The sequence below is a fragment of the Callithrix jacchus genome, chromosome 2 (genome assembly GCF_049354715.1).
Source record: "Callithrix jacchus isolate 240 chromosome 2, calJac240_pri, whole genome shotgun sequence".
Taxonomy (NCBI): domain Eukaryota; kingdom Metazoa; phylum Chordata; class Mammalia; order Primates; family Cebidae; genus Callithrix; species Callithrix jacchus.
Window position 1 is genome coordinate 151,364,868 of NC_133503.1, and position 20,840 is coordinate 151,385,707.

General features: G+C 37.9%; 1 protein-coding gene across 1 annotated transcript; it reads right to left on the reverse strand.

Moving 5' to 3' along the window:
* Nucleotides 1–14,275: 14,275 nt before the first annotated feature.
* GAPT (GRB2 binding adaptor protein, transmembrane) lies at nt 14,276–18,431 on the reverse strand. Its single transcript, XM_035278310.2, has 3 exons — nt 18,174–18,431; nt 16,052–16,116; nt 14,276–15,499 (listed from the first exon to the last, which is right to left on the reverse strand). The coding sequence occupies exon 3, from the start codon at nt 15,196–15,198 to the stop codon at nt 14,725–14,727; it is 474 nt and encodes a 157-aa protein (XP_035134201.1). The 5' UTR covers nt 15,199–15,499; nt 16,052–16,116; nt 18,174–18,431; the 3' UTR covers nt 14,276–14,724.
* Between the last annotated feature and the right edge of the window lie 2,409 nt (nt 18,432–20,840).

Below are 20,840 nucleotides of genomic sequence, written 5' to 3' on the forward strand. Positions count from 1 at the left end.
TTGATTTGCACTTTCTGATGATTAGTGATGTTGAACATTTTTTAATGTTTGTTGGCAATATGTATATCTTTTTTTCAGAAGTATTTGTTTTTGTCTTGATTTGTTTGAGTTCCTTGTAGATTCTGTATACTAGTCTTATGTTGGACGCATAGTTTGCAAATATTTTGTCTCATTCTGTGGGTTGGCAGATACAATTTTCAGGTTTATTTTCTCTTTGCTTATTACTTCTATATCCATCAAGAGAAATTATCAAGGCACTCAGTAATCCTCCAAGAAGAGAAGCTCACATAATAGCCAAGGAGAGGCAGCAAGGCACACAAAAAGCTGATGACTTTTGAGTAGACATATCGACCTAACTGCAGATATTTTTGATATTGTTTATGTTGGAACTCATAAAATAATATGTGACAATTTTCAGAATGTGAGAGTTTGCTGTTATAATGGAATCAGGACAAACATTTGAGTCAATGACCTAACAGTAGAATCTACAGAAACCTCAGAAACAACCAAGAATATGGCTTTGAGTTCAAATGCATATAATTTTCCCTTGGCACACATTGCAACTAGGATTTAGCTGATCTCTACTGTGCACTGGAACCCAACTGAGGTCCACAGTGCTATTGGAGGAGCACCTATCTCATCGATCTCCAGCCCAATGTCCCTTAACTTGGTTCTTGCATCAGTATTCTTGCCCTGGATTTTTTTTCCTGGAAAGGAATTTGGACAAGACCTGTTTTGAGGGGACTGTTAACATGAGAGTTATTTTGAATTTTTTTAAAATGGAAGTAGTAAAAGTAGTTCCTTCTGTTTTCAATGTGAAAATGTCTGAAGTCAATGTAATCATGTTGATAAGCTCTGGATGTTGGTTAAAATTACATAATTGTAACATTTTTTGAAAAACATTACATATTAAAGTTCAATTTGTGAGAAAACATTTTAAATGGTCTATTTTCAAGGCATGATAAATCTAAGTACTGATAGCCAGTCTGTAAATGTAACAAACCACATGGCTCATGCTCCTAGAAGATCACAATAAGTGAACAGAATGTAGAGGAGTCAGCCCATAAAAGGGAAGAAAGTTCTGTTATTGGGAAATCAAAACTGAAACAGGGAAGGGCATGGGGTATAACCTTGTAACCTTATAAGGGGGATAATGAAACTTAGGCAACAGCCAGGAAGATTGTAACCCCATAGTACTTGACCAGTGAGGGACTAGGGGAGGGACTTGTGTGCTAGGAGATAAATTATCTGCTGTGACTGCCTGGATGTGCATGTCTTCCAGACACTCGATCTTGCCAGACCGTTATTAAAAGTCTCGCTTTCACTGTTCTTCGTGCCTCTAAGTCCATTATTTGGATTTGAACAAATGAGCGTGTTTCTTACAATTTTATTAAGCAAAATGTTTCAAAGCAAAAAATCTTTTTTTTTTTTTTTTTTTTTAAAGATGGGGTTTCACCATGTTGGTCAGGCTGGTCTTGAACTCCCGACCTCAGGTGATCCACCTGGCTTGGCCTCCAAAGTGCTTGGATTATAGGCATAAGCCACCACGCCCAGCTTGAAGGCAAAAAATCTTTGAAGAATAAAATCATAAAAGGTAGTCGTTAGTTGTGAAAAGTCCAATAGGTCAAGTAATACAGAAAATAAAGGTTTTACATGCATCTCAGTTATGAATAACGTTAATGTTTAAGGCATTTTCATACGTTATCTCATTCAATTTTTACGGTGCTCTGGCAAGGTTCTTACTTTTACCATTTCTCAGCTGTGGATTCAGAGAGTTCAGAGAGGATAAATAACTTTTGCAAGGCCGCATAACTAATATCCATCAGAAGTGTGATTCAAATATAGGTCTGCTATATCTGCTATATGTGATTCATTAATTTTTTCCACTCTGTACGCTGCCTCGACGTATTTAACTTCACACCAGACCTTTAAAAAAACTAGTCTCTGTGAAATTTTCTCTACCAATAATTTTTGTTTCTTTCAAATTGTTGTTAGTAGTAGTTTATAAACCCTTCAAAGGAATTTGAGAATTTGCCCTTTCTTTTAAATAAACAAGCCAACACAGATGATAATGTTCTATAACAATGGGCCTCTCCTGTAGCAAGCAGTCACTAATTCTTGTTTTCTTTCTAGGTAGATTCTGCTTATATAATTAATACATTAGTAATCCAGTTTAAATAGCCTGCCGCGACAGGTTGGATAAGTAAAGTTTAAATTTTTCTATTAAAATCATTCATACCACCAGGTCTCTTTTCTTCCTAGCATTTACTTATGCTTCTAATTATGTATTTATTTGTGTGATTTTTTAAAACATATATTATATCTAGGCTGTTGGCATGATGTGTTCTTATTTACCTTTGAGCCTTCAGTCCCTATCACAATGTCTAACAGCAAATAATTCCTCAATAAATATTTGTTAGGTGAGCAGATGGCTAGATGCATGGAAAAATGGATAGATAGATTAAAAAAAGAAATCAGAAAAAGAATAAGTTATTTGTACTGCTGTTTTGCCAAAGCCTTCATAAATGAGCTGGGATTTAATCTGGACTTTGAAAAGGAAACAAGAGTGAGACCTCCATATATGTGTTGAAAACATACGATCTTTATTATGGTTTTTATTTTTTTCCACTAAGTGCAACCAACAAGATGCATTTTAAATTAAGTCTCAAAGCTTTCTTTTTCAATATATGTGGAAGAAGGTATTGCTATATTAAGCAAGGCAGCTAATTAAAAGAGGAAATGAGAATCATTCTTAAATGAACCTCTCACTTCTGCTCTGGCTTCCTTTAATACTGTCTATCTTTGAACTATAAAATGTTTCATTACAAATGACTTTTACTACAAGGTTAAATTAAAACTGTATTCACCTTTTTGTGTTTTCCTTCTTGCTTTTTTTTTTTTTTTTCTTTGAAGAGAGAGACTGGGGTGGGGCATCTAAGCTGGAGTGCAGTGCAATGATCACTCCTCACAGCATCCTTAAACTCTTGGGCTCAGGCAATTCTCCCATCTCAGCCTCCCAAGTAGCTAGGACTGGTGGCATGCTTCACCATGTTTGGCTAAGTTTTTTATTTTATAGAGATGGGCTGTCTCTATGTTGCCCAAATTGATCTGGAACTCTTGGCCTCAAGTGACCCTCCTGCCTTGGCATCCCAAAGTACTGAGATTGCAAACATGAGCCATGGTGCCCAGCTAATTTGTTTGTTTTTGTAGAAAGGAGTTCTCTCTATGTTGCACAGGCTGGTCTCAAACTCCTGGTCTCAAAGAATCCTCCCTCCTTTGCCTCCCAAAGCACTGAGATTATAGGCATGAGGCACCTTGCCCAGCCCTTATTTACTCTTTCTACAGACCTGCATGATGCATTAGGAATGAAAGAAACAATTAAGTACATCTTGGTTAGAGCTAAAGTACATATTCATTTGATTACTGTCTGGCTTGCATAATATCTGAAAAGATAATACAACTAGGGCAGCCGTTTCACCTGCTCAGCATGCAAGATTCTTTGCACCACTGCCTTTTGGCAGGCCTCATTCATAACTATAGGTTCCCTGACTAGCCCATGTTGATGTCTGAGTTTTTAATTTTTGACAGAACTTTCCCTCTTTGATTACCACCAAAGAGGTTATATGACCCCATCAAAGCCTTCTTTATTTGTACATCTATTCATTTATCTTTTTCTAAATTTTCACCCTCCCATGCACTTTTCCTGTCACCCCTCAAACTTTTGCTCTAAGCTTTAATTGGCTGTTCTAGTAAATTAGACAGAAATTATTGCTTTGCTATTACATTTTCATCATTTCATTTTAAAAGGAGACTCACCTGGGCATGTCACAATATTCTCCTTGATTTTTGTCTGGAACAAAGAGACTGAAGGTCTCTTTCAGACCTTCTTCAGCCTGCTTGAGAGGATATTTACTTTGTCACTAACTCTTCGTTCAAATATGCTCTTCAGTGCTCTTGTTGCAATGCGGTTGTTATAAACATACTCACACTCCTCCCTCTTCTTACCAGGAATGTTCCTCTTCTGTTGGTTATGTTTTTCTCTTATCAGATAATTGAGTTTAAAGTGTATATAGTGTAGACAAATATTGCCAGATGAGACAAGATGACAAAGGAGTACATTCTAAGAAGTAATGACCAGAAGAGGACATACCGTACACCACTCCACTCCTGATTGATTGCCTTCGTTACATAGCCCTACCAACACAAAAGCCACATGCACTAAGCAATCTGTATACTCTGCTCTCCTAGGACTATCCTTACTTAACATTTGGAAAAATCAGCATCATTTCTAGGTGCAGAGAATAAAATGTCCAGCTAAAATAGAGTAGATAAAAAACAAAGGGCCTAAGAAAGGAGATTCAAAGGGATGCTTTGAGGAAGACTTGAGTCTGAAAACAACAAACAAAACAAAACAGGAACGCTTCGTATTTTCACAGTCAACAGAATGGCAGCAAAATGTACAGAAAATTGCCTTGGAGCCAGGAGCCCTGAATTCTTCCTCTTTTTGAGTAATTACTCAGTAGTGAGATTGCTGGTTCAAATGGTAGTTCTATATTTAGTTCCATACTATTTCCCATAGAGGTTGAACTAATTTACATTCCCACCAATAGTGTAACAGCATTCCTTTTTCCAGGAACCCCGAATTCTGATCTGGGTCAGTCATTAATTCAGTGTGTGAACTTAGGAAAGTCACATAAATTTTATGGCACTCGTTATTATCATTTTCAAAATTAGGAAGTTGGTCTAGATGAGTTCCAAGTTATTTTCTAGATTTTCAACATGGAATTGAAATTCCCTGATGCTAAGACAAAAGATAGTATCATCAACTAATAATACTATAAAAAAATAACTTGAGTAAGTCAATCCCATCAGAATGACTGGGTTGAAATATTGCCTCTATTTTTTATTCACTCTAAGATCTTTGGTCCAGTTTTAACTTACTTAAGTTCAAATCATCTCACCTGTAAAATGTGAATATTAACACTCTCTATGAGATTGGTAAACTAAGAAAGATAACTCGCATAAAGCCTAAATATAGTGCTTGGTGCACAGAGGGCACTCCAATGCTGGGCATTTAATATGAACTATAATCTTCTTGGAAATACCTAGGAAGAAAAACATGAAACACAAATTTGTGTTTTTAAAGAGTTCATATCTCTTAATATGACATTTTAAAAATTATTTGTTAACAGAACAAACCTAGTTCATTGTATTCCTCTTCTTAAATTCTGGCTATCGTTTACAATTAATATGTCAGTCTAGTCAGTTTAGTCTAGGGTGGAGTTGGGAAGGTGAGCCCGAGGCAACGGCTAAACTCTGTCCTTTACTGAGCCTCCATCTTATGCTTTTGACAGCCTTTTGGCTGCTGGGGAGTTCACCCCAGACCCAGGTAGCCTTTGTCTTCGTCACTAACAAGAATTTAGAATACATGTGACAATGGATGATCCAACATCCATAATTTGCAGAGTCTTAACTATTCTCGAAAGCCAATCTGTCCTTTCAAAGGGAAAACACTCCAGGACCACCGAGCTTTGGTTTCCATGGCAACAATATGGGTCAATAGCTGCAGTCACACCTTCACTAGCCTTGATTGCATTTGGCAATTTACCATCTTCTGTGCTTCCTTTTGTTTGAGCCTCTCTCATTTGCTTAATTCCCTTCTCTATTGGGAGAATCTTAAAATGCAAAACTACAGGAGCTGAATTTAAATTAAAAGCTGCAGAAGTTTAAAAAAACAAAACACCTCTGGAGAGCACTATTTATCTTACAATCATTACATGTAGTTGAAATCGAGTCTTATGTCCTCAACTTCAAAATCTTGCTTCCCATATTCTGTTGCAGCTCAGAAATTCTTTGCTTGCAATGCCTTGTGTGTGTGTGTGTGTGTGTGTGTGTGTGTGTGTGTGTGTGTGTTGGAAAAATCAGCAGCATTTCTGCCTTCTCAGACATATTCTGATATCATGAATGTCAGGATTAGTAGGATAAAGTCCAAATTTCTCACCCTATTATTCAAAGCCCTGAATCATCTGAACGTTACTCGCAGCTTACTCCCTTCCCCTTACTCTTCTTTTACATACGATGCTCAAATATTTACTTTCTTTCAGGTTCTTTTTTTTTTTTGAGACAGAGTCTCGCTCTGTCGCCAGGCGCCAGGCTGGAGTGCAGTGGCAAGATCTTGGTTCACTGCAACCTCCGCCTCCCGGGTTCAAACAATTCTCCTGCTTCAGCCTCCTGAGTAGCTGGGACTACAGGGGCATGCCACCACGCCCAGCTAATGTTTGTATTTTTAGTAGTGACAGGGTTTCACTATGTTGACTGGGATGATCTTGATCTCTTGACCTCACGATCAGCCCACCTCCGCCTCCCAAAGTGCTGGGATTATAGGCGTGAGCCACCGCGCCCAGCCTCTTTCAGGTTCTTGAACAAGCCCTGTGCTCTGAACCCTTGTATGTTGATCTCTCTTTTTTGGAGCACCATTCCTTCAGCCTCTGCCTATTTCCTACTCATCCTTCAGATGTCAGTTTAGGTGTCACTGTCCACAGGAAAGCTTTCCTACACCCTGGCTTTGGTCTTTTGTTATACCATGTGCTTCCCTATCATACCATTATTGTACTTCAGTAGCCTCTGTAAATATCTGACCTCTTTTGTAGCTTGTGAACTCTCTGAGTATTGGGCAGTGTCTGTTTCTCCACCCTTCACCCAATAACCCTGCTGTTAAATTCCCAGTTCCCTCGCAGGCATGGGCATTTGATAAATATTTGTTACGTGACTGAAAGTACTTTTTCCCGCTAGATCATCTAAGCCATATGCTATAAATCTCATGATCTTGATATTCTGCAACCTCCTTTCCATCCCCCTACAGGTATCCACTAGAATGTGCTTTTCATTCAAGATATATTTGCAGTCTGCCTATCTTTCTATCGATATCTGGGATATTCACAGTCACCCAAAGTGAAAAAATTCCAAAATTCTTGGTCTTTTTTTTTCATAACATATTCCATTAAACATCAATTTTTAGATTCTGTTTAATGTAACTATCCTAAGAAGATTTAAAAAGAAGTGGTAAATGAAAGTGCTGCATTCAACAAAACAAATGGCATTACTGAGCCATGCACCTGTAGTGTTCATACAACTCCTCTAGCCTGCCGCCCAGCCGTTCCTGGACCGCTTCTTGCTACTACATACACAGTGGTGCATTTTAGAGCTCCTCACTCAGAAGCCAGGGGACAGGAAAGACACACTGTTTTCCAAATGTAACATCACCTGGCTTCAGGGACTGGGAATCACAGTGGCACACTGTTTGAGCGAGGTATTGATGTTGAAGAAGCTGCTACTCAGGACGGCAGTCCCCTCTCACCTGTGTTTTCACGTTCCTAGGTTTCAGTTATCAGGTCAACAATGGTCCATATGTATTAAGTGGAAAATTTCAAATAAACACTTGAATAAGTTCTCAGTTGTGTGCTGTGCTACATTGTGTGGTGAAATCTTGCTTCATCTCACTTTGTCCTGCCTGGGATGTGAATCATCCCTCTGTCCAGCATCTCCATGCTGTAGATGCTCCTTGCCCCTTTGTCACTGAGTGATAGGCTCGGTTATTAGATGGACCGTCACGGTTTTACAGTGTTGCTGTTTGATTCACCCTTACTTTAATTTAAAATCACATAATGCACAAGAGGAGTGATGTTAGCAACTCAGATATGGCGAAGAGAAGCTGTAAAGTGCTTCTTTTTCAGTGAAAGGTAAAAGTTCTTGACTTAAGGAAAGAAAAAAAATTGTATGCTGAGTTAGCTAAGGTTGATGGTAAAAATGAATTTCTACCCATGAAGTTTTGAACAGTGTGTTGTCATAATTGTTCCATTTTATTATTATTAATTTCTTACTGACCTAGTTTATAAATTAAACTTTATCATATATGCAAACATATAGAAAAAATGTAGTGTATATAGGGCATCCACTGAAAGTGCAGAAACGTTTTCCCCATAAATAAGGGAGACTACCATACTTGGTACACTGATACCATGATATTTTGAGGTTGATGTCTTCGACATTTGAACATTTTGAATGGTTAGGTTTTTAAAATTATTATCAAGTGATCTATGCAATGCTATCCTTCCTTTATCTCTGAGTCTTCTATTCCATCACGATTCCATCTCTATTTCTGAATGACACTCCAATCTTGACCCCAATCAGTTAGTTGACTAAATACTTCCTTTACTATCTTTTCTGGTCAAAGAGAATAACCAAATACCCAAGTTGGATTTCAGTTGTCTGCAGGACATCAGACAGAGATAAGTAGTAGATGCTGAGCTGTATGATTAAATGCTTCAAAAAGATGTGGGAGCAGAAGAGGTCAAGTATAAATGTCTTGATCACTGAGGGAAAGAGTGATAGGAAAGGGAGTTGGGAACCAAGGAAAGATCATGAAGAACCACTCTGGTGCAACTGAAGGTTGTACAAGAGAAAAGGAAGCTTCAAAGGATGTTTAGTGGGGAAAAAGAGGGAGCAAGAGTACAATGCTGGAAAGTGATCATATAAGGTAAGCACTGCAAAGTAAATATTGGACTTGTCACTCTCTGAATCTAAGAAAAATTTATTATGGCTTAGAATAGCAGCTTAACATGTGTCTGCTTAGGTTGCTATAACAAAAGACCACAGACTGGGCGCTTAAAACCATAGACATTTATTTATTACAGTTCCGGAGTCTGAGAAGTCCAAGGTCAAGGTGTCGGCTGATTTGTTTCTTGGTAAGTACCCACTTCCTGGCTTGCAGATGGCTGCTTTCTTGTTGTGTCCTCACATGGTGTGGGAAGCAGGAGTGAGGTGGGTGTGAAAAGAGAGGAAGGAAGGGAGAGAGACAGAGAGAGGGAGAGAGAGAGAGAGCTCTGTTCTCTCGTGAGAGTACTAATTCCATCATGAGGGTTCTACCCTCATGACCTCATCTAAACCTAATTATTAATTCCTCCCAAACCCCACCTCCAAATACCATCACATTGGGAAGTAATGCTTCAATGTCTGAATTTCAGAGAACACAAACATCCAGCCCATAACATTGTGGATACAGGCATCACCTCCCCTTTTTGATTTCTTTCTTTCAGCTCTCCTCCTTGGAGCTCAATATCCCAGTCTCCCCCCAGGCCCTTATCAAAGCAGTAACTGGGAGGTTGTAAAGTAAGGCTTTTAATGGGCTTATCAGGGGTCCAATTGCTGTGGAGATCAATCATAGGGTAAGAAACGAAGTGTAAGGCAAATTGCAGCAAAATGTTTCAAGTTGGAGGCTGAAAGCAAGGTCAAGACATCAGGTGCTCATTGTTGCTGGATGCTGGCCAGTCTTAGAGTGGCTGCAAGTCATGGAATGTGAACACACCTACATGAGTGTATGTAACAAAATCATCTCAGTATATTCAACACTACTGTCTCCTTTTTCCCACCCCCAACATCCTTCCTTTTACATTGTGTGCATGTGGTTCCTTTTTTAAATGATATAACCCAAACACCAACTGCTGCTTTCAACTGATGCAGACAGATTTTATTAATTTTACCTCTTGTGAACAATTTTTGCTTTTGAGATTTTGAAAAGGCAAAGAAATGCTGTAATAAAGAATGCAGATAAGAGGAATTTGTAGGGGAGAGAAAGATACAGTTAGAAGAAAAGAAAGAGGAGGAGGAGGAGGCATATTGTGAGAGAAGGAGAAATGAGAGAGGGAGGGAGAGAAGAGAGGATAGGAGAGGGGATGAAGAATAGAGGACATATATAGTAAAAAGAGAAACTTGAATGATGTTCTTCTTTATTCTCCTCAGCAATTGATAAAGAACTTACAATTAATTTAAAAAGGAAGTCAAGGTAAGAATTAGGTAAAGAATCATTGCCTAAATACTTCTTTTACTATCTTTTTCTGATCAAAGACAATAAACAAAGGTCAAACATTCCCTGCATCTCTTGTTAAATAAAATTTGTGGGAGTCCATTGATTTGGACTGAGCTTCTGCACTGGATTCCAACAGACCAAATCCAAATGGAGTCACTCAGGCCAAAGTTCCATGCCACCAAACTGACTCTTGCTGTTTATCTGCAAATTGTTTATTTGACCTTCTAATAAATCAGGATAGAGATAATAGCCAAATCCCCAAACAGACTGGTTTTACCCTGCATGATAAGGAAGTCCCCTGTGCTTTAGTAATTACAGGGAAAGTAACCTAAAGCGACCTGATGTTAACCAATCCGTTTTGTGTATTATACTATTTTATTGTCCTTGCTTAAGTTGTCTTATAAGAATTGACTGTCTGCCATGCCCAATGGAGTACCTGTTTAAATCTTTAAATGGGATGCTGCCGGATTTATGAATTGCTAATAAAACCAGTTCAATCTTTAAACTTAATCTATTGAAATTTCATCTTTGACATTTTGGATAATCAATTATAATTGTCAATATATCATATATTTTACAATATAAACCACCATTCTTAGAGATCACAGGAATTTCCTTTTTTACATTTAAGCTTTTACATTCACATTAGACAGCAGTGGATATAGTGCAGATAAACACATTCAGGGAAATGGCACAGGACTTACTGTTGAATTCAGTTGTGTGTGTGGTAGGGAAGGGGTAAGATTGGGAGTGTGGGAAAGAAAAGAGTCTACAGGATAATTGCAAAGCACTTTACAGAGATGAGGAAGACTTACAGAAGAAACAGGTTTGGAGGCTCTTTTAGGAATGAGTTGAGCTGTCAATGACACTGATAGTCCATTCATTTCACCTAAAAAGGAGCCTGCAGTTAGGCTTTTGATGGCTAATGTCAGCTCAATGATGCCATGTAGAGATGATCTCACTGGTCACTCTTTCTCAGCCACATTTACCAGAGTCTCCTCAATAATTTATCCCCAAAAGATTGTAAGTTCTAGAAAACTTCTAGATTCTTCCCCTTCCTCCTTTCTTGATTCCTTACTCTGCACTCCCTCTGGTGTCTTCCCAGGAGATGGCATCCATTCTTATTCCTGTGAATATCACCTAAATGCCCATGTCTATTAGATTTACACCTCCAGCTAGGACCTCTCCTCCAAAATCCAAATGTGCACATAAAATGGCAAACTAGATTATTTCTGCTTGGGTCTCAGGACATATTTCAGGAAATGTCAAAATAAACATTTCAAAACTGAGTTTTGCCCCTGTGTCAAAATTAGAGATTGACTGAGTCACATTCAATTTTCAACTCCCCTTTCCTTTTCTTGCCTACTCTGTGAGGGTACCGAGGTAAAATTCAATTGCCCATGTACTCCTGCACCTGGTGGTCTGTGTGACACAATTCTGAGCAATGAGATAAATAGGTATCTCCTGGTGCTGCTCTTTCTCCTCATTTCTTCTTCATGGCTGAAGCACGAATAGAAGGCTTAAAGATTTGGCAGCCATATGGTGGCAACGAGGCAATAGATATGAAGATAAAAGTTGAAACACTAATGGTGGCGGAGAGAAAATAGAGAAAGAGCCTGGGTCTTTCTCTATGGCATCATTGAGCGTTAGCCATCAAATGCCCAACTGTAGCTTCCTTTTCAGGTGAAATAAATGGAACTATCATTGTTCAAGCCCCTGGATTGTGGTTTTCTATCATTAGCAGCCCAACTAATTCCTAACCAATGTGGCCTCCAAACCTATTTCTTCTTTCAGTCTTCCTCATCTCCGAAAAGTACTTAGCAATTATCCCTGTTTAGACTCTTCTCTTTCCCACACTCCCAGTCTTACCCCTCCCCAACCAAGCACACATGCTGAGTCCATCAGTAAGTCCTGTGCCAGCTCCTTGAAGGATGGGCAGCACTGTCAATGTGTTGCTCTGCGCTGCAGCCACTCTAGTCTAACTTAAATGCAGAAGCTTCTTAGCTGTCCTACCCACTTCCATTTTTGCCTCTTTCCAGTCACTTCTCAACCCAGTAAATCTTTTAAAAAATGCAAATGTCATCATCACTTCTCGCTTAAAACACTTTACTGATTCCCGTTGCACCTATAATGGAGTCAAAGCCACATACTAAGACCTATGAGAAGCTCATGGTCTCCTATTCCCTTCTTCACCAACCCGGCAGGTGTCACTTCAACCCTTCCTCAGGAAGCTCCATCCACAATGGCTGTCTAAGGTCCCAGAGTACCATATATTCTCTTATGTCCTAGATTCTTTTTACTTGTGGGTCCCATTCTTACCTTTAGCCCATCACATTTATTACAGCTTCCTTCTACCTTCAAGTCTCAGCTTCAGTGGGTCTCTAGTGAGGCCTCCTTTGACCAGCCTATTAAAACTGAAATACTCTTTCCTACTCAACCCCATTGCTTTCAAAAACAGAGAGAATGTTTTATACAGCACCTACTATTACGTTGATATGTATCATTCAGGGTCCACTTAGGGATATAGAAACCATATCAATTTGTTTTGACAGAGAGAATTTAATAGAGATAATTGGCTAAACAGGCATTGGCAGGATGAGAAAACACAAAGGGGACACAGGTACCACAGAGGTAGTAACTGTAGCAATCTTGGTTGAGAGTTACCAGACCTCACAAGAGGAGCCCTGCCAGGCTGGGATGCAGAACTCTGAGGGTGCCACTTGTCTCCTGCACTACTTCAGGCGGGTTCTGGCTGTCAGTCTAAGGGAGGGTGCCACCTGGCTGGTGCTGGCACTTCTGACAGGTTGCAGGGAAGCTGGTCCTGGAAGTGATAGAAGAAACTAGAAAGCAGGAAACAGCCAGTGATGCTGTAACAAACCACATGACAATAATTCCTGTGGGGGCAACAGCGGGAACTGGCAGGAGCAAGTACCTATTATGGTTTTCCATAGTTGGTTCCAGTTCATTTTTCCAATGACTTCTCCTACTATCTCTTATTTCTTTGTTTTCATCAGAATCATCTCAAAACCTGCCAAACTTATCCTTCCTTCACAGCTTTGCTTTTCTCCCTTCTCTCTCAAGCCTGCTTCAGATCATAAGCTTACCACACGTCTCCTTTTGCCTTTTGCCTTTCTCCTTTTGCTTCCTATTGCCTTTTGGACTTCTTTAGTGCGCCCTATTGGTAGAGACTACAATGAATCCACCTGGCATAAGAAATGTTTGCAGAGGCCGAGACCAAGCAATTCAGAGGAGCAAATAAAAGAGTGGATTTAGAGCTATTCATAGCTTTATGACCAGTATTGTATTCATTTGTTTATGATCTTTTCTTTCCTACTAGGCTGCATGTGTTCAGAATCCAGTCTCTCTTTTTATTATTATAAGCCCTCCACCAACCCATGTCCCCCATGTGCACAGCCCAATAACAAGTAGACAGAAGACACTCAACAAATATTCCTTGTATGGACAAATAATAGATGAATTTATTAGATTTTTTTCTCAAAACTGCTTAGCAAAATACAATTCAATTCTTGTCAGTGTTCATGAGGCTTTTAATGCCTTATGTGATGTTCTAGGCATTTGTGTTAAAAATTGCTAGAACATCACATGAAGCAGTTCCTTTTTATTTAGGTAGGAATTTAAGACATTTTCATATAAATCTACGTAATAAAATGCTGTGGCAACATTCATGTTTAAATGTCCTAAGAATTGAAGAGGCATCAAAACTTATATCAGAAAATAAAAAGGTAAATGCGGGCTTGGAGTGATTCAGGAGACGTGTGGTAAGCTTATGATCTGAAGCAGGCTTGAGAGAGAAGGGAGGAAAGCAAAGCTGTGAAGGAAGGATAAGTTTGGCAGGTTTTGAGATGATTCTGATGAAAGCAAAGAAATGAGAGATAGTAGAAGTCATTGGAAAAGTGAATTGAAACCAACTGTGGAAAACCACAAAGTTTGGAGTTCAAATTATGGGTACTATGTCTTTTGCAAAGAGGGGGCATTAAAGCATTTTAAGCAAAAGAAATGATGTGTCTGCTGGGAATATTTTCTGAAGGTAATCTGGCAATACTGTGGGTAATTGATGGAGTTGGTAGAAACTAGAAGCAGGAAGACCATTTAGGAGCCTGTGACAATAATTCTGAACTAGATAAAGATCATGGTAGAAATAAAGAAAAGAGATAACAGGTAACATTTAGAAGGAAGAATCAATATCATATAATACATATTTAATCTGGGGCGAGGAGGGAGGAGAAGATATCTAGAATTAATCCACAGCGATACGCATAGGATTCAGAAGGGTGGAGATAGAGCAGAGACCACCTCCTTATCAGAACTTGATTAATAATGGCATCAGTACAATAAAAACCACAGTGAATTATTTTTAATATTTTAATTTTTATTTTATGTCCAGGGGTACACGTGCAGGTTTGTTATATAGGAACACGTGTGATGTGGGGGTTTGGTGTAAAGATTATTTCATCACCCGGGTACTAAGCATAGTACCAATAGTTTATGGTTTTTTCCTGAACCTCTCCCTCCTCCCACCATCCTCCCTCAGGTAGGCCCCAGTGTCTGTTGTTCCTCTCTTTCTTTCCATGTGTCCTTATTATTTAGCTCCCCTTTCTAAGTGAGAATAGGTGGTATTTGATTTTCTGTACCTGTGTTAGTTTGCTAAAGACATGTTTTTGGAAAGGGTATGATCTTGTTCTTTTTTATGGCTGCATAATATTCCATGATGTATGTGTACCGCATTTCCTTTATCCAGTCTACTGTTGATAAACATTTAGTTTGATTCCATTCCTTTGCTGTTGAAAGATTACAGTGAATATTTATCATCCAATAACAAAATTCAATATTTTGAAAAGCTAATATGAATCTGGAAGAATGTATATGTCTTCATCTTGAGGAACTTCAGAAGGAAGAGGCTTCTGGAAGTTGTAATAGTCAGAAGACGTCTCATTTCCATAGATATGCTCCTTGAAATTAGACTGCTGTGTGTTTTCATATAGTTCCTTATCGGTTTCTCCTTTAGCTTTGGGAGGACCTGCTTCCACATTTTCATAGTTGTTGTGTATATTATTTCCCCTGACAGCAGATCTGTGGTCTTGGGTTTCAACTGAGATTTTATGCCTTAAGCCAATGATGCGGGGTCCCAAGAACGTTTTAGTACAGACTTTTCTCCTGCTGCTTCTCCTTTGCAAAAACCTCGGTAAGGTAAATCGTGTGGCAACATGGTGTTTACAGCGCCAAACACACCCGATTCCACAAACCACTAAGAGGAAAAGAAGCATAATTCCTACAGAAATAGCCACTAAATTATTTCCACAGCTTTTCAACATTTCTGTACAAACAGTGCTGTTTAGTGGTTTGGTGTTAACCTTAACGAATTCACAGGTACAGACCAATGTAATTCCTTGTAGCCTATTATTATTCAAAAATGAGCCTGGAAGCTCTTTTAGGCATTTCCTTTTCAGATCTGAAAGAACATTATCTGGTAAAGCCCTGATGTGATTAGAGGAAAGAGTGTATATACTTATTTTTGGAAGACGGATCTCTTCGTGTGTGATGCTCTTCACATTACAGCCATTAATGTGTAATTGTACTGTATCGGGGGGATCTTATTCCATTCCACTTCCTTTTCTGTTAATGAATCACAAAATGAAGCAGAAATGAGTGGAAGATGACAGCAGAGTAGAAAACTCAAGAAAAAGAAGGTTGAATGATCTGCCATAAAGAAATCTGCTATAAATTAAAAATATGTTAATTGCATACTTACTATGTATTGAACACCAATGCATTGAACACCAGTATATAGTGAGTTTCTACTTTCAATATAGAATACACTACCTATTGTGATGAAAGGACAAAGAGTTAGAAAAATCCTGTCGCTGACTAAGCCTGAGTCGTTTTATCACTCAGATATCCACATAATTTTTGACAATTAGCATAACAATTTTCAGGTGAAAGATAATGTTCTGAGCACATTTAAAAGGAATGGGACAAGTGCAGACACATGCAATCTAACTTCGTTACCTGTCACCTCTTCTGTGATGCCCTGCCTATCCTTCTTTGGTGCAGGCAGAGGCCATGTCCTTTTCTTAACCATTGCTTCCTCTGTAATCCTACATTAATGAGTCCATTTTCTATTACAGTGTGATAACCTAAATGAGAGAGAATTGTATGTCTTCTTACTTGGTTAAATGGTCAGCAGGATTCACGTCATTTCATCGGTATATTCTTAGAGGACAGCACAAAACCTGGCACAGAAAATGAATCCAATTAATATTTATTGAACAAAAGAATGCATTTAAAAATGACTCCAGATTTCAGCATCTAATTGCTTAACATGATGGTTTAAAATTCAAGGATATAGTTTATACTTAAAACATGAAAAGAGATCTTTAAAGTAAACCAGTATATTTTCAAAAGCCTTCATATCACAAGTTTTCTCATAGCTTTCAGAAAATAACTTTCATCCAAGATTTTACATTGTTTTCTGTTGATGCTTTAAAATGGGAAGGAAAAAGCAGGGGGAGGTGTTCAACTGGGCTGCATGTTCCATTGTGGTTTTAGCAACAAAACATTATTACTGCATATTTTCAGTCTAGATACAGAAACAGATTCAATAGTGCTTGTGGGATGATCATCATCATCTATGGAATGTCATCCTCAATAATATTTAGTTCAGAGCTTCAGCTTTTAAGCACTGTCACAGGGATTATCTCATTTAATCCTATAGCTGCTATATGTACAAGGTACTCTTCATATCATCATTTTATAGATAAGAAGAGAGAGTTAAAGAAGTTAAGTAACTTCCGTACAACTAAAATGTGACTGAATGAGGATTCAAGTAAAACGTTCCCCAAATATTATTTATCCAAATATCTGTAACGTGCTAATAAGTGCATCAGTCATTAAATTTGTATAGATTGATTAGCTCAGAGGTTCTCGAAGGTTGTAAATCATATATTATTTACCTTTGTAATACCAACACCAGCATTAGACACAGAATGACCGATCTATTAAATGTTTATTAATGAATAAAGTAGTCTCCTTATAGGATAATAATAGAAAAATGAAGAAGAAAAATAGACATTCACAAAGTGGTGCTCTGCTTTCAGTGAGTATTCATGAAAAGTTTAATGGTAACGAACTTCCATAAATTTTTCCAAGGTTAGAATATATTAATGCGCAAATATTTAATTTGACATTTTGTGTAACAAAATTAAGATGTGCAGTAATTTATAAAAATGTTTTGATAAAAATATATGGACAAGCACCACAGGTGTAGAAACTTTTTAATCTTCTTGGAATTTTGGAGAGTAATATTGAGGTTGAGAACTGTATGGTCGGCCACATAAGCTTTGCAATCCATAGGGTCCCTCTTGTATAAATGCCAGCCACGCTTATGTTCAAGGACAAAAATTTAGCCAAGTGACTTTAATCATTAGGATCTCCTTTTCTGTCTGAAACAGATGAGCACCAATTATCTGCAAGATATTTTATGGTATATATGGTTACTGATTTAAAAAATTATTTGCTAGAATACTTGAAATAAATTTACAAAATAAACTTTAAATATTGATTGAAGTTAATCAACTTTTGGAAAATACTAGGCCTGCAACAGAAGTGGGAGTGAGGGTTGAGGAAGGCTAACTATTGTCTCTTCCACAGCTGAGGATAAGGCAATAAATTGCCCTCTTAACTTTTAAGAAGAAAAGGTATTTTTACCATCTATGTTATTCTGTGTAGAGTAGACTTTCTGGCACATCCAAAATATTAAAATTGTTTGTCTAAGGGATATTTACTGTGATAAAGACAAGAAGACTTTTTACAGAAAAAGAAATGCATCTTTTTCTTCAAAATAACATTATAGGAAAAAATCCTGTGAGACATAAACAAAGACCTACTATAATAAAAAACGTATTTTAAACAATAACCTTTCAAATGTAGTTTAACACCTAAATGATGTTAACTTTGCCCAGTTTGAAAGAAGACTCTGTCTTCATTTTGGAAAGCAGTTCCAACAGTGTTACTAAATTTTTCTTAAAATTGAAATTTGTTAAGAAACTTCAGGAATTTTCATGTTAGAAAATGCAGTTCTGTTTGGAAACAAGGTAACAGCAAAGCATAATCATATTGTAAAGGAGCATTAACGTCACTCTTAGTTTGTAAATTGGGTTTCCCCCTTATGACTACCTAAGACATTTTTTCTAAAAACTGTGATAAGATAAAAATCATTGATTAATTAAAGACAAACTTGTTCCTTACAGTTTTTCATTACCCAAATACCTTAAATCAAGTTCTTACTTACCTCTAAATTGGTGTGTCAAGCTCTTTCTTTAGCTCTTTTGGTTATGTTTTAACCCTGCATTGACTTAGAACTTGTTCCTCTTTTGTCATTTTGGTCAGTTACTTCCTTCTTTCTCTCCTTCTTTCAGGTTATTTATTACTTGCAAAGTTTCCTGGCTCTAGAGGAAGTTTGTATCAGATGCAGCAGAATTAAGATAAATGGCCTGAGTTTTTGAATAAGGAAGTCTGGCCCTCCACCTTTAGCAAGCATAATTTTTTAACTGTGTCAGATAATAACATGTAAAGCCTACATATTTATTTGGGTCATATTTGCAGTTCCCACTTTAATATTAATAAAAGTCATTTCACTTGTATTTTAATTCTTTTTAAAAAAGAAATAGTTTAAATGTGGTAACACGTAGGTCTTGAGTTTTTCATTATTATTATTCACTTGTTTTGCTAGACCAGTCCTCTCTTCAAATATTAATATTATGTACAAATGATCCCAAGTTATAGCCATAGTGATCAAATCAGTGTCCCAATTTGGGTTCAGAAAATGTTAATGCTCTTTTAGATTTATTAAGTAGGAATTTCCTAAGGTATATTTTGAGGCCCATTACCTCTGGGATATGTTAGTAGCTCTTCCATCGAGTAAACGTGGGGAATACTGTGTCCCTGGAGATTCATGGATATATCAGCATGATAAAGACTCTCAGCATTCCAACAGCAAGCAAAACAAAACAAAACTAAGAAAAAGAAATTGTTTAACTTTGCTTAATAATAGTAGTCAGTATGTTCTTAGCACTAAGTACTCCAAATCTTTTGTGTAATACTCAGCAAACCTTGGCAACAACCCTATAAGGGAGAAAAACTGTTAGTCCTAGTTTACAGAGGAGGAAATAGAAGCACATAGAAGTAAAATAATCACTTGCCTGACAGAGCCTGCAGTCTGCCCCCAGCACCTGTGTGCTAAACCGCTGCACTGGCTGCCTTGCTAGATTGAGTAACATGTTTCCCTCACAGAAACCCTTACTAACAGCATCTCTTGGAGTCCAGCTCCATGGGAACACACACAGTGGTAGATCCTGAATTAGACAAATTACAGATGAATTCAACAGATGAGATGACAAAGTAATGGAAAATTTGTCTTTTAAGTTGTATTGGAACTTTTGAACCACAAAGGATTAACTTTGCATAAGGTGGTTTTAAAAAAGAGGATTTAGTTACTGAAATAACTACTGGACATTGGAAGGACAGCATGTATTATCAACCCCTGTTGAGCACTGACGTTGTACCAGGCATTGTGCTAAGTGATGAGGATGCAAGAGTGAGTAAGCTCCCTGCACCACCTACAGCCAAGTAGGGAGGCTGCTGCAACCACAGAACATTTCAGATCAAGGTGGTAAGGCCCAGGAAAGACATGATTATGGACAGGGACAGTGGAGACAAAGAAAAGAGGCAGCCAGCTCAGAGGGTGCTCACAGAAGGCAAGACATGAGCTAAGCCTCATAGAATAAGGTGTTAAGGCAGAATAGGGGTGTCCCAAACAAAGATCTTATAGTGAAGGAAATTATGAAGTTGTGAAGCTATGAACTTGATGTGCTCCATTAATATGTTTAACTGCAGTATTAGCCAACCCTTCAAATAATATACACACTCTCCTGCCTAGGCACAGATCTGTAAGAAAAGCAATTTATACAATGTTTCTGTAAAATTATGTGACTTTCTCTAGAAGGCAGGACGACTGATGCTCATTCACGTTTTGCCCTTTGAACTTAATCAAAACCACAATGAGATATCATCTCACTCCAGTCAGAATGGCAGTCATTAAAAAAATCAGGAGACAACAGATGCTGGAGAGGATGTGGAGAAATAGAAACGCTTTTATACTGTTGATGGGAGTGTAAATTAGTTCAACCATTGTGGAAGATAGTGTGGCGATTCCTCAAGAACCTGGAACAAGAAATACCATTTGACCCAGCAACCCCATTACTGGGTATATATCCAAAGGATTATAAATCATTCTATTATAAAGACATATGCACATGTATGTTTACTGTGGCACTGTTCACAATAGCAAAGACTTGGAACCAACCTAAATGTCCATCAATGATAGACTGGATAAAGAAAATGTGGCACATAACACCATGGAATACTATGCAGCCATTAAAAAAGATGAGTTCATGTCCTTTGCAGGGACATGGATTAAGCTAGAAACCATCATTCTTAGCAAACTGACACAAGAACAGAAAACCAAAGACCAAATATTCTCACTCATAAGTCACTGTTGAACACATGGACACAGGGAGGGGAACATCACACATGGAGGCCTGTTGGGGGGTGGGAGGAGAGAAGAGGGATAGCATTAGAAGAAATACCTAATGTACATGACAGCGTGATGGAGGTAGCAAACCACCATGGCACGTGTATACCTATGTAACAAACCTGCACATTCTGCAAAGGTACCCCAGAACTTAAAGTATAAGTATAATAATAATAATAATGATTATACAAGAATGAAAGAAAAAAAGTTGTTTAACCCCTGATTACTTTAGTTTTTCTATGGATAAATAAAATGGAGGGATATTGCCTGGCAGTCTCCTCAAATAGAATTTTTTTCAGGTAATAGATATAACTATCCTTAAATATAGGATATAACTATCCTTAAATGAGCCGAGATCGCGCCATT